The sequence below is a fragment of the Lagopus muta genome, chromosome 4 (genome assembly GCF_023343835.1).
Source record: "Lagopus muta isolate bLagMut1 chromosome 4, bLagMut1 primary, whole genome shotgun sequence".
Classification (NCBI taxonomy): Eukaryota; Metazoa; Chordata; class Aves; order Galliformes; family Phasianidae; genus Lagopus; species Lagopus muta.
Window position 1 is genome coordinate 35,590,216 of NC_064436.1, and position 14,442 is coordinate 35,604,657.

Sequence of the window (14,442 nt, forward strand, 5' to 3'; positions counted from 1 at the left end):
ACAGCCCTAACAACATGTTTAATAGAATGTTTTAACTTTCAAGTAGATGAAGAACTTGAAGGGAACGCTTTTGCATTCCGCTCTTTCAGAGCATAGTTCACTGTAACTTTTAAGTAGGGTAATTTCATTTATTTTCACTTTGATACTATTTCTATTTAATTTGACAGTTTTACTTAGGAAAGATAACATTCTGACATACTGCAAATTATTCCCTTGGAACAATACAGTTCATCCTTTTGTATTTGCTTTATTCTAATTTGTCTCAATAGCCACCTGTTTCTAGCAAGTAATTCTGGCAATTTTTCATTTTAGGATAAGTTAGAATTATTATCTTCAGGTGTCATTCACATAGACAAAATTTGAAACATAATATTTCAAATTGCTGCTGTACAACATAGTGGGAAATCTATTTGGGCTTTATTTGTTAATAGAAACTGCTCCTTCTGCACAACAACTGACTACCTTGTTCTTGCAATTTCATTTTGCACATTGGAGATCCTCAAAGCGTGCAAAGCATGCTTATCCATCTAACTCAAATGTTGGCACCAATTTCCATACAGAAATTCACCCTTACTCTATTCCAATCCATACTTTTTTTTTTTTTTTTTGCATAGGGAAAACACCTACTTATCTAAGGAACATATCTTATTTATAATTGCATACACAGAGGAAGTTTCAGTGTATAGTGCAATTTTAAAATACATTTAAGTAACTACAAATTCAAGTCTCTTGCTTAATAACACAGTTTAACACAGGGCTGCTGCAATTTGACAAATATACTACCACTGGAGAAAAAAAATACACAAAACACAATAAAAAACTGAGTTAATAATGTTAATAAGACTATCATCTTCATGGAGTGCTATCCAACCTTTTTCAGAACATCTTTCCATGCTGAAAGTTTTCACAGGAAATTTCCCCATGTTTCCAGCAGAAACTAGTCATCAGCATCTTAACTTATTTTTTAGCTTCTAGACTAAGTATTATTTCTGCAGTTATCTCTATCTGCTTTGTTACAAGACTTCACAAAAAGAAAGGGAGGCATATAGCAAGAAGTAATGTTATTCCTACTGACCTCAACCTACAACCTCACTTGAACAGCATGACAATGGAGAGTAAAAAAAAGGACATGCCTAAATGTCCAACTTGAAATGTTAAGATGAAAATTTAACATTTTTAACACTGACTCATTTAGTGACTGAACAAGCTTTTGAGACCTAAATTAATACAAACCTTGCTTGTAAGTAAGTGCCATAAAACTAAGAAAGGTGAAATGCTGCAACCAGCTTCTGACATTTGAAATGCATTTTAAACATTTAAGCTAATAATCCAATCCGTTCTTCAAAATTTATGTTGACATTTCTTTTTGCTCACCACATTTACTTCCCACTTGTAAGACTAGCAACACGTACATTACATGCTAATAGATCTCGGGTCCAGCTTTGAAGTCCTGTGCTGTTTCCAAGTACTTCTAAAGTACACATTTAGGCAGAAGGTATCATCAGACTAGAGTTAAATACTCTAATTATTTAATTAGAACTGTGAGTGCTTGGGGGCTCAGGGAGAAATGAAAACACTGCCTCTCTTACCACCTTTCTTTAACAGTTACTTAGCAACTAGTCATCTTTAATTTTCTTGTGAAAGACTATTTTCCATACGTAGTACAGAGAATGTAATTCAGAGGTGCCCGCCAGTGAGATTATAGAATTTAGTTCAGCAAGCATTTTTGCTATCTAAGAGAAAACAAGTGATATTAACCAGTGACTCTTATTTTCTTATGTTCCCTTTCTCACCTATAGAAGTGAAGTTGCACTCACACCCCTCCAGCCTGGAGGAGGAAGGAACTGCTACACCTTGAGTTAATGACTGTGGAGAGTCAGTCATATTGGCTTCTCTCTCAAGGCACAAAGAGTTTGCATAGCTATTCTTACTGATTCACATCCTTTTTGAGTTTCAACAATTAGTAACTGTTCATTTTAAAAGTAATAATAAAAACATGATACTTTGCCTTAACAACTATTAGTTTCTGTACATACTTTACCTGTACATCATTGGCATTCATTCTTGTTCCTTCCTTCCCAACGAAGATGTCATCTATATCAACCAGAACATACCTATCCAAGGACAGTTTGAGCTTCTTTCCAGACAGAAAAGAGATGGCATCTATGAAAATCAGCTTGTGCAGCCAAAAATTCAAATTATTGCCAAAAAGGACTCGTTGTATCCCATCGTGGAGACCTAGGTCATGAATTACTGTGGCATGGAGAGCACTTTTAGCAGCAGGTGGCAAAAGGTTTTCTGGTGTCTTTACTTTTGCAAATATCACTGGCTGGTAAGCTGTATGATTAATCTGGAAAACTGCCCAGTCATTTCCAAGCAAAGGACCTTTCTCAAGCTTAGAAGATTTAGTCACATGGAGCAGTGGGGAATAAGGGTTAATGCAACAGTCCTTAATACCCAGATTGCTGTGGACGTGAAAAGGAAAGCCCTTCAACTGAAAGCTCTGCAAGCTGTTCTCATTGCCTTTGTGAAATCCAATAACCCCTACACCATATTCTGTGCAATACTTATCTAGAAGACCTCTGTTCCAGGAGTCCATATTCACATACTTCAGAATATTTTCGTACACTATGAGAGCATATTTGCCCTTATTTTTGTCCATAAGCACTGGGAGGTCACCTTTTCCAGATGCAATTTCAATGTGATACTGAAATCTGCTAGATTCTAAAACGGTTATTATATCTTGGCCTAATGTTGAATATTGACTTTCCACAAATACCAGCACTACAAGATCTGTCCTCAGTGGATCAATAGGCTTCATGGTCTTCATCTCCATCAGCTTGTATGGAAACAGTGGAAGATCACCACATTCCACTTCTGAAGAGATTTCAGAAAGTTCATTTTCTTGTTTGTAGCCATTGTACAAGTAGTATGCAGAAATAACAATGCTCACCGTACAAAAAGTAGCCAGCAAAATAACTGTTCTTTGAAAATGTCTATGAAGTTTCATGATAAAACTCATGTTGTTTACTTGTCTTAGATTGCTCTCAACAGCAGCATTAAAAACACACGCAGATTCTCAACAACTTGTTCCAGTCCTCTTAAATATTTATGTCACCATTGCAGCACACACATTTATCTTCTACAAAGCTTTACAGAAGGTATAGTCTAGAAGAAAAGAAAATCAGAGATTTAATTAAGGCACCACATCTGTGAAGTACTGTCACATTTGAATTAATGGATAACACAAATCACTGCTAAAGAAAGGTTTAGAAGAAAACAATTCAAAGAACTGTGATAGTTTCCTTCTGAAATTTTACATTAGTAGCATTATTTGTTTCTGCTGTCCATTATACCTGATTGTTTTATAAAATACAACCGTCACTCCGCATTTTATAGTATTGCAACACCAGAATATCTAAAGCACAAATAAAGGAGCAGCTTGAAGAACCTCCTCCTTGAAAAACTTCAATCTAACAAAAACAAAGCCTAACATTTCAAGAGCCAAAAGACCTAGCCAGAATTCCCTTCCAGAATTCCGACTGGTTACCAGACCCACTTGAAAATGTCTCTAAATCTCACAGACTCCCTGCCCCCAGAATACAATGTAAAACAGGGCATACTCAGAAGGCACTGAAATGCAAGGTTACGGCAGCAAAGAACTTACCGTTTCTCGTTTCTTTCTTTTTAACCCAAAACCAAAAGAATTACTGATAAACAACTGCTGATAACACAAACATTGAGGAAATGTCACAACCTTTCTATGTCAAGGCCTAGAAACTAGGAGAACATTATTCTACATGTATTCTAAGTGTATTCTATACTTCATTAATGCACTTCTGAATGAAGTTGGAGAGTCCATAACTCAAGAAGAAACTACATGGCATCCCATCTATCAGAAGAGCAAAACTGAGCGCCAAGAGTAAGAATATATCAGCTCTCATTCATAACTCAGATTCTCTTTAAACCTGTGTATCACCAGATGAGCCCACTTTCTGGACACATTCTGCTCTTGTCAACTCCTATTCTACTTTTCATAGATAGCATCTCATCAGCACTCCCTGCTCTCAGTGGACTTGCACCTGGCCTTGAATTTCACCTGCAGTTGGACAAAGCCTCATATATAGCTTTTAGACAAGAGATTCTCCTTTTACTAAGGCACATAGCCAAGTTATTCAGTGTTAACCAAAAGTAATATAATTTGTGCCTGTAGAAACTGGAGGCATTTAGAATGGACAGATACTGAATGCAAATCTGAAAGTACCTTTAGAAGATCTCAAACGTTTTAAGTACTGAGATATTTGATTTTTGTCATACTACCTTCAAGTGCATTGCCTTAGATAGCAGAAAAGATATATATAAACTGATAGGAAGGCAGATGATAAACTAGAAGCTTCATTTACTTGAATGAGTAAAACTAGATTTTTAAGGCATGTTTCCAGACAGTCAATTTTCTGTTACGGGCACAAAGGATTCTCAGTGAAAACAGCCCTCATTTTGCATCTCCAATGCAGCTGACTGGCTGCCAAGAAACTCATAATTTGAGTGGCCAAAATGAATGCTTACTGCATTCTGAGGAATAATTATACACATGGCTGCCTTTCTTCAAAAAACCACACACCCTGTCTTACTCAGCCTTACAAAGAGCTTCAGGTCTGCTTAACAAGTAGAGAGACACGAACCTCCAAAGCGGAACTCTTACTGACCAAAGTACCATTGCTTCCCTGAGCGGCAGTCAGCCACCATTCAACATACTGCTCGAGGCTTGCTTGCTTCTTCTTCCCCAAGCTGCTCTGACAGAGCCATGAAGAACTCCTATTTTTATGACAGGAACCATTCAAGTCAGATGAGCCAGAAGCTCCCAGCAGTGTGATTTTGATGTCTCACTCTTCACCAGCTTCAGCTCCTATCTTGCCACCTGAATGTGTTAATACTGAAGGAATTTTTCCTGGAGCAGGAAAAATTCAGAGTGACCCAAATTCATGGCAAGAAAGGGCTGACTGGGTGCAGCAGCTGTAGGCACACGTTTGAACAAGACATTATAGAAGGGCTGCAGCTCAAGGGCTGATAAAGAAAGCAGCAGAAGCACTTGAAATATTTGCAGCAAAGATGTCCTAAGGTGGTTCCATGGAGCAGAAAATCTGGAGCCAGCCTAGAGAGCTGTGTTTTTCTACAAGAAAGCCCATGCCATTTTATTCTTAGCTCCTAATTGCTGGTACCTCCTGAGGTACAGAGTGCAGCTGCAAGAAGGGGTGGGTAGAAACGCTGATAGATGCAAGGCTTCACACTGAGGAAATCTCTGAGACCCAGCAGGACCACAGCCAGACCTGGCATCCTCACCACTGAAAAGAGGAAGGAAGGAAGAGGAATGAAACAGAATAAGACAAGTTTTAAATGCATGTTCTCTTGAATCAGCTTGATTCTTATGTAAGGTCTTGCTTATTTAAAGACTGCTTTGCATGGCAAGAGTTCAAAAGAACACAAAAGAAAAGGGAACATACATTTAATAATATCAGAACAGTTTCAAAACCTTGACAAGTTACAGCTGTTTTTGTGCAGGAACAGACTACACTTTTACTCCGAACAATACTATTTGCTAGATATACTGGATTCTTACAGCCTAAAACATCATGCACTGGCTGTAACAGAGGTACAGAGACCTCCTTGGTGCATCACTCACCCCACACTGTACAACTTACCATGACTATGTGAACTTGGTCACAGGGTCACAGCCTGAGACACAGCTTAAGGGCAAATGGTTCTTCTACATGATTACTACTGACAGTACACACTGACAGAGGGTACTGTTTAGAACATACCAACCCCAAGGAAGCTCTCTGAAGTGGTACTTCAGAACAGGGCTGTCCTCGTGGAATCTTATTTTCACAAGAAAAGAATATAATATTTAATAAAAGAATGAATAAGTCATGACAGCTTGATCTCCACGATAGAATTATTTTTTTTTTACTTCTTACATACTTGCATATTTTTATGCCATTCTCTGAAAATTGAGACCAGTGGCTTTTATTTACATTGTCCCAGGCATTCGGTATCAAAATATCACGTTAGTGTGAAGATTAGTGATAAAAATTACTTGAAAATATGTCTAATATTTAGAAGTTTGTTTTTAACTTGTGGACTCACTATGCAGGACAAGATCTTGCTGTGAGAAAGCTGAGTCATGGAAAGAAATGTTGCATTTTATTCTGAATGCAGCAAAGCTCAACGTCATCCTCTTCTACTGCAGAAGTGATTTCTGCAGCATCAGACTAGTTCTCACAAAAATCTTATGGGCACAGGAAATAAAATATCACATTATTAATGAGATCTACAATTGTAACACATGTTGCTGGGCTGTCACAGTCGTGGGTACCTTCTGCCAGCCAGAATGAAAGAGAGGTATTAGAATACAGATATTGCACTTCATGTTTTCCCTTTTCTCCAAATTCACTAATAAGAAAAAAACTGATGACAGAACGAGCACCATGATGAAGCCACATGGCTTTGGTGAGTTCCTACCACTTGTAGCTGTCTGGAGTTTATTACTTTACTAACTACAGATGACTGCAATCCTGGCTCCTATAAATCATTTCAGCACAATAACCCTATCGCAAATATTCGAGACAAAGCTGGCTTGGGATTTCACTATTCATGAGGTGTAGAGGTGCTCTCTAGTGAGCACAGAGAACAGCACAAAATCAGATATCGGGGGTTTTTTATTATTATTTCCCAGCAGTAAAACTAACATAATATGAAAGCAACTTCACCAGAAGTCTTTGCACTTGGTGAGGAGCCCCATCCTCAGGCTCAGACTGATGCACAGAGTATAAGGACATGTGCTGTGTGAGTGCTATGGCAACTGTGAACACCATGCCCTCACTGGCAGATTTCTGCACTAGGTCTTCCGCGGCATGCCCAGCACACACTGCAGCACGGGCTTTGTACGACTGCCTTGTCTGCACAGCATGAACAAGCTGTTTCCTGGACTAAGGAGCTCTAAAGAAACATAGTTCTTGCTCTCCTACTACCTGTATCCACATAAAGACAAACATGGAAAACTGCTTTAAGTCTTATACTTTAAAAAATTTATCTGTTGAAGTTGTGTCATGAATATCAATGTGACTTAAAACTAAGAGAAATGTGCTTTATCTCAGTATATTTAAAACTATCAAGATTTAACCAATAGGCTAAGCAAAAATAACCAAAAGCGAAAGAGAAAATGCTCTCAATTTAAGTTTTTTAAAGCCCAATATGAAAACCTGGTTTAATTTACCTCAGACCTATGCAAAAGCAGCTATATATTGTGACCTCTGCTTAGGAGCAACAAAGTTGTGTCACATTTACATACGAAGATAAAACAAAAACCCTCACAAACTGTTTCAGGGTAAAGAAAATCTTCCCAGTCACAAAGCACTGTGAATTCAGGATTCATTAGCCAACAGTTTTATTCAGTTATTACATCTGTTTGCTTTGCAATATCTATACATATTTTTCCACCTGCCTCCTGTAATAATCCTCCTCATTACGTTCCGTGCCTGTTCTTTACCAAACTGGGTGCTCAGCAGCAGTAACAACACGCTCCTCATGGGTTGAATGAGGAGTCCTACATCAAGAACAGACATATTGTTCAGCACATTGATATAGGCATTCCAGCTTATAGTGATTAGAATGCTATTTAATTGCTTAGAGCAGAAAATCCTGCTTTGGACAGCTACTACGAAATATAACCTTCAGGAAACACTCCCATTCACTGTATCACTGCTACTAAAATGTAACTCTTGGATATAAGAATGACTAATCAAAAGCAGCAAAGGGCATTCAAAGTAGCCCCATCTGGCATGGGCAGTAGTGCTCACATTTTTAAAGACCAATCATGAAAACATGAAACTGGTCTCCACATACCAAAGTACCTCTACTTCACTGTGCTGACTGAAGTATTCAAGCGGCAATAACTCATAAGTTAAGCATAATAACCTCATAAGCAGGTGGAGAACGAGGTCTTATGGCTGGATATTAAGGAGACATTTTCAGCTGGAAAAGATGGTGCTATGAAACATAAACAGCCCAGGGAAGGCATCGAGACTCTTTTTCATTGCCTAACAAAGCTTGTAAGCCCTCCAATACTCAGGTAAAGCACGTTTCTCAGGTACCTTTAAACAAACAAACAAAAAAACCCGAACCAAACAGAAAAGCAGAACAAACATTCTGGCAGATAGACACGCTTTTTCTTGAGTTCTTGGTGCAAGCAGTTTTCAGCTGCTGTCATATCTCAGCTATCCTTACCTCGATGCTGCACTGCTGTATGCAGTGCTACAGAACCTGACAAGGCAGGAACTCACGCATCAGAATTTGTTATTAAAGAAGTATTTTAGAATAACAACTATACAGTATTTAAGAGGGAGACTTCCATTTAGCGCAAAGGTCAGTTTTGTTCTTCAAATTGCTACTCTATCTTCACACAAGACTTTCTACCAGCGCATCTTAGGATACCTTATGTCTCACGCCGTTTTTCAAAGGCAAAAGCTGTTTCCAGCAAGCAGACGAACGTTACAAAGTAGGAACGGCACGACCTGCCGGCGAACCGCCCGTAAGGTCAACGCGTGGCACGTCCCCGCGTCCCGCCCGTCCCGTTCTCGCCCTCTCCCCGCAGCGGGCGGCGTTCCCGCCCCAACACCCGAGGAGAATGCCGACGGCTAAAAGAACGCCGTCTTCTCCGCTTGCCGTTTTAATAAAGAAAATGGCAAAGCCACACGAACCAATCAATGAATCAACCCAGAAAACGAAGTTACCTAGCGAAAAGTAGCGAATGAAAGCGCAGAAGACTTTTCTGCCATTTACCAAAGGCCTCGTGTTGCTGTGCACTAACGGTCGGATCGGCTGTAATGTCCTCACGGGACTTTGGGAATTCCAGCAGCTGTCACCACCTGAAGTCATTAACGGTTTCTTCCCGGCGACGACCGAGTTTGCCGCCCGGCCGGCCGCCCACAGACACCAGAGGGCAACAGCGTCGCACAGAAGCAGTCGGGAAAACGGCAGGAAAAAGAAAACCAAAGGCGGCGGAAGGGCCGCGCTGGGTACCACAGCCGGCACGCAGATGCCGAGCGCGCCGCCGACGGACGGAACGACCCGAAGCCGCCCGGGACGCGCCGAGGCACCCGAGCACCGGGCGGGCTGCCCGGGCGGCACCGCACAACTTTTCGGGGAGCGGCGGGGCCCTGAAACAGAGCAGCAACCGCGCACCGCCCGCAGACTGGAGCCGGGGGTTCCGATCCCGCCGGAGGAGCCGCCCGCCGCGGCCGTTACCTCCAGCCGCGCTCCGCCGCCATGCCGCCGCCCCGGGACTCGCCTGCGGGCTCCGTTCCTTTCCGCTCCTCAGCCCTCTGCCGCCGTTCCCGTCCCCGCGGCTGGGCGCAGCCCGGCGGAGCCGGCAGCTCCCCACGCCCGCCGCGGGGAGAGCGGCAGCGGCCCGCCCGCGGGGAGGTGCGGCGGGGCTGAGCCGCCCAGGGGTGCGAGCGCCGGGCGGGGCCGCAGCCGCCGCCCCTCCTCAGCCTCGCGCTCCGGAGGAGGGGCCGCGCTCCGCGCTCACCGGCGAAGGGCGGGTTGTTCACCGCCCGCCCGCGGGGCGCTGCCTCGCGCCTCCGTCCCGTCAGGGCCCGCGGCCGCCCGCGTGCCCGCGAGGCGCCGTGCGAGGGCTCCGTGCTGGACCGGCGCCGGAGGAAAGGGCTGGGCGGGACAAGCTCTGCTGTCCCTCTGTCTGCCCTGAGAGAGCCGTGGGACTGCGGGCCGCCGGCACCTGCCGCGCCTCGGTCTCCGGGCGGAGCCGCGCGACCCCGAGCAAAACATCAGCAAAGTCTCCCGGAGTTTCTTCCATACTAAATGGACTGTGGGTGTCTGCTTATCCGTCGCGAAGGCACACAGCTTACCGCCGGCTGCACGGCATATAGAAAGGGATGAACGAGAACACGGTATGCAGCCTGCAGTACCGCGCCCCGATTCTTCTGAGGGCATTCTGGAGGCGTGTGTTAAGTGAATATAAGTGAATATAAGTGAAATCAGATTTGTGACTGTAACTAAAATGCATCTTTGGTCAGTACTTAATTTACATTCTCTAGTGTTCAAATTGTAAATTTAGCCACTTCTCCGAAAGTTTAACTCCAAAGCATTTGGGTTTTTTTTCTGCAGGTTTGGGACAGAGTCATTTTCTGCTTTGTTATAGGTGCAGTGCAAAATCTTGTAAATTCCGTAAGGACAACCACTTTTTCTGAAGACAAAGAATACTGGGCCATGCGTTTGCAGCCTCAGCCCCATCCGTGCAGATGTCATCCCTGAGCCTGCCCCGTTGCTGCGGGTTCCCCATCTGCACAATAGCGCTGGCTTCTGGATATTGCAAGTAAAATGTATTAATGTTACATGTGCCCTCTTGATCTAACTAATTCATTATCATGAGGTGGCTGTTGGCTCACCTAACAGCTGATGAGTCAATGCACCACATTAACTCAATCACAGCAGTTGTCTGCCCTAGTCTGTCTCATTATGACTCCAGACAGAAACTGCAAGGAAAAGAGTCACAGTCTTGTGAAGATTCCTTCTCCAAACATCAGCAGAATTTACAGTTCTTGATTCAGAAAGATGGTGATTAACTGTTTGGTCCTGTTCTTTCTCCTTTTTATTCCTGTGACATACATAAAGGGACAAATTCTAATGTCTTCTAAACATCAAAAGTTTGCAAAACCAGAGTTTCAATTAAAATTTCCATTGCGTTGAAAGCACACATACACACAACAAAACAAAACAAAACAAAACAAAAAAAGAAACAGATAACATAATGGAGATAATCTAATCCCTTATTGCTCTTGCTTTAACAAGCAGCATAAAATCCCAGGCCTTTACGTGCAGAAGACTGCTTATATACACGAGGGCTTATTCTGCACAAGGTTATTAATCCACAGAACAGCGTCCAAAATCCTACTGCCCTCTCCATATTCCACAAAGGGATTTTCTCTCACATTAAGATTTGCTACAGTGTGGATATCCGGATACAGTCTTGTCTGGAGACTTCTCTATTATGAAGGATTTTTCCTACAATGTGCAGTGAGGTATGAGGTGGAAGACAGCCAAAAATGACTGAAATTCTTGGATGTGACTTCAGACTCACAAATGCGTATCACTTCCCTCCAACTATTCTGAGTAGCTGGCAGTGTTTTTAAGTTAGCTTTAAGTTTTTTAAGTTAGCACTGGCCAACAAGGATGGAAGAGTGTTACATAGGGCTTGTCCTCATAAGTACCTGGATGCTCACAGGGATGTGCTAGACATCTCACAGATGAGGGCTTTGGCACTGCAAGTCAGCAGCTGTAGCACAGAGCACTTCTGGCAGGATTATTAACAGCTTTGAACCTTCTTGGTGCTGCTTTCAGTTTTTGCTCTTGAGCTGTCATTGCAGTGTGAACTGGGCATGACGTCGTAGCCCCTCTTTCAGGAATACATCTTTAATACGATGCTGAGTATGCTTCTGGCTGTTTTCTGCCCAGTTCCACGTTCCTCACAAACAAAACTGTAAAGTGTGGTGTTGCATTACCATGGAGTGCTACTTCAAACAGCATCATCATAACAGTACGTAAGGATCTGAGGTCACACCTGATGTGCATCACTCCAGAACTGAACAGTGCATGCAGTGACTGAGTAGCTGATTCAGACAAGAAGATGGCTGGGAGAGAAACCAGTGGGCTCCTGTACTGTACAGCAAAAAGAGGTGTATTCAGACATGCTAGTCTGTGCTGAACACCTGTGCCCTGAACTAAGGCAAGCTCTGTGCTGCTGTTATCAATGCAAGAGACTTTATTCTGGCTCACAAACATACATACAAACTTGTGTTTGTATGCAGCAAGGAATAGACATTGAAGCAAGCTCCTCTGTTCCATGCCTCAGAAAATTTGCCAACTGAAATACTTACCTCATTTTGGATTATTGCTCCAAACCAATTATAGCATTTGAGACGCTAGGATCTAGACCAGCACTACAGATCACAGAATGGCTGAGGCTGGAGGGGACCTCAGAAGCCATCTGGTCCAACTCTAGCAGGGCCACATAGAGCAAAGTGCTCAAGCTCATGTCCAGTCAGCTTCTGAGTATGTCCCAGGAAGAGACTCCACAGCCTCTCTGGGTAGCCTGTGCCAGTACTCTGGCACTTGCACAACAAAAAAGTGTTTTCTGATGTTCAGAGGAAACTTCCCATCTTCCAGTTCGTGCCACCTGCCTCTTGTCCTGATCCTGGGCACAACTGTAGAGAGTCTGTCTCTGTATTCTTTGCACCCTTCCTTCAGGTATTTATACACATTGAGAAATGCTCCCATAAGCCTTCCCTTCTGTAGGCTGAAGAGTCCTGGTTCTCTCAGCCTTTCCTCACAGGAAAGATTCTCCAATTTTTTCATTGTTTTTTTGCTCCTTCATTGGACTTTGTCCAGTATGTCCGTCTCTCCTGTACTGGGGAGTCCATAACTGGACTCAGCACTCAAGTGTGACCTCACCAGTGCCAAGTAGATGGGAAGGATCACCTCCCTTGGTCTGGTGGCAGTACTTTCCATAGTGCAGCCCAGGATATCATTAGCCTTCTTTGCAGGAAGACCATGTTGCTGGCCCATATTCAGCCTGATGCCCATGAGGACCCCCAGGTCCTTCAATGCAAAACTGCAGTCTGGCTCCCGCAAGTGTCCTGGTGTGCGCTCTTCCCCAGACACAGGACTTTGCACTTCTTCTTGATGACCTGAAGGGGGTTCCTGTCAGCCCATCTCTCAGCCGAATGAGCAGAAGAGGTCCTTCTGCAGACATACCATATGTGTTAAAATATGAATTCCCATCTACTCCATCCATGTACTCCATGAATGGGTGCCTTCAATATATACAAACACAGTTAATTCAACATGAATTAACTGAACTCAGGAAAAATAAGGTGCTTTGTACATGCAACACCTCAGTCTCCTACTGAACTAAGCATGTTAATGCTTTTCAGTATTTGGCTTTTAATCCCTAGTCTGAATATCTGCCCTGTTTCTGACAAATTGACCATTTTCAAGCTAATTACTTAGAAAATTATACCTTAATTAATTCCTATCAATACAAATTGCATCATGTTCTGGCAGCACTACTACTTATGTCTTAATACATACACTTAGATGTATGGGCATGCTTCCACAGACAAGGAAGTTGGTCATTCTTCCAATCACACACTCTTTTTTTTTAATATTATGGTAAGAGATAAAAATAATTTAAAAATGTATTTGAGGAATTCCAGTAAAAGTCCCATCTCAGTTTGGCTTTTTAATTATCTCAGTTTGGGTTTTTAGTCATCTCCTAAGAAGCAACAAAAAATTTAAAAAAGAGTTGGCCTATCATCTCTAGTGATATCCTCAGCTTTTTGACTTCGTGCTGTCCTCTACGCAAATGCTCTCTTTCTCAGTCACATTTTTCTTCAAAATAAAATCTTCCCACAGTGCTTCCTCTTCTTGTATAATCAGAAGTATTTCTTTATTCCTTTCTTTCTTTCTCAGAGAACTGAGCCCCATCTTGTCTGGTGGTCTTACTCTCAGAAATGATTCTGACAACTGGATGATTCTAAGTCTGCAAAAGAACTCCTGATCCCTCTGAGTCCTGCTGATATCAGTGGGGAATGTAGGTATGTTTGTTACAGTGGTCATTACTACAACTCCCACCACAAATTTGAATCTACAAGACAGGCAGAATGATTACTTTGACCATCATTTCATAAGCAAGGTAAAGAATTAGTAAAAACAGTTTTCAATTAATAAAAAAATGTTTTATCCAGTCTTGTCATTTCAAAGATTCAATACATCTTTTAGCCAAACACTAATTATTGTGTTATTTTTGTTTACAAGATATCTGAAGATATCTGCAAGATATCTGAAAACAAAGACCACGCAGGTAATTGTCTGTTGTTAGGGGTTTTTTGTTTGTTTGTTTGTTTTGTTTTATTTTTTGTGCTCTTATGAGTTCTACTAGCCAAAATGTAACTCTGCATTCATAATGCTCATTGGATTCATCAGAAACTAGATGAAGCAAATTTAATAAACACATAATCTTATCAATACTTAAGCTATTTATTTTTAAATACTATGCAAATATTAAAGAGTCCTTAAAGGGTATTTTTGTCTTGGGCACTGATATTAGTATTGCTGTACTCATCTGACACAGAAGATTAGGCCATGAAATTATCCAAGATCAGGCAGTGACTCATGAAGGTTATGATTAGGAGTCAGAAGTTCTTGACTCAGGGTTGAGTTCAGATCACTAAATCTTATCACACTGCCTTATAATAGATGTCTGAAGCCAGCAAATGGCTGTTAAAATGTTAAAAAGAAAAGACCTAATTTCTCCCCTTAATGAAACTGGAAAAGGCTTTGTTTGCAACTTGCATCCATATAATGAAA

The 14,442-nt window shown here is 42.0% G+C and overlaps 2 protein-coding genes across 11 annotated transcripts in view; one reads left to right on the top strand and one right to left on the bottom strand.

The window, feature by feature from the left end:
* Positions 1-14,442, bottom strand: part of LOC125691903 (bifunctional heparan sulfate N-deacetylase/N-sulfotransferase 3) — a 415,179-nt gene that overhangs the window by 62,504 nt on the left and 338,233 nt on the right. For 5 of the 10 annotated variants that reach the window (XM_048941854.1, XM_048941853.1, XM_048941856.1 and 2 more), the window contains one exon: positions 2,042-3,168. In XM_048941854.1, coding sequence (XP_048797811.1) covers positions 2,042-3,022 — 981 coding nt within the window. In that variant the 5' untranslated portion in view covers positions 3,023-3,168. Of the gene's footprint in view, positions 1-2,041; positions 3,169-4,682; positions 4,703-8,490; positions 8,511-8,789; positions 8,951-9,303; positions 9,471-14,442 lie in introns of those variants that run through there. The other 5 variants (XM_048941851.1, XM_048941857.1, XM_048941850.1 and 2 more) reach the window with 5 other exon arrangements.
* The window catches only part of LOC125691909 (uncharacterized), a 178,565-nt gene that overhangs the window by 16,304 nt on the left and 147,819 nt on the right, over positions 1-14,442 (top strand). The gene's annotated exons all lie outside the window — the stretch shown is intronic.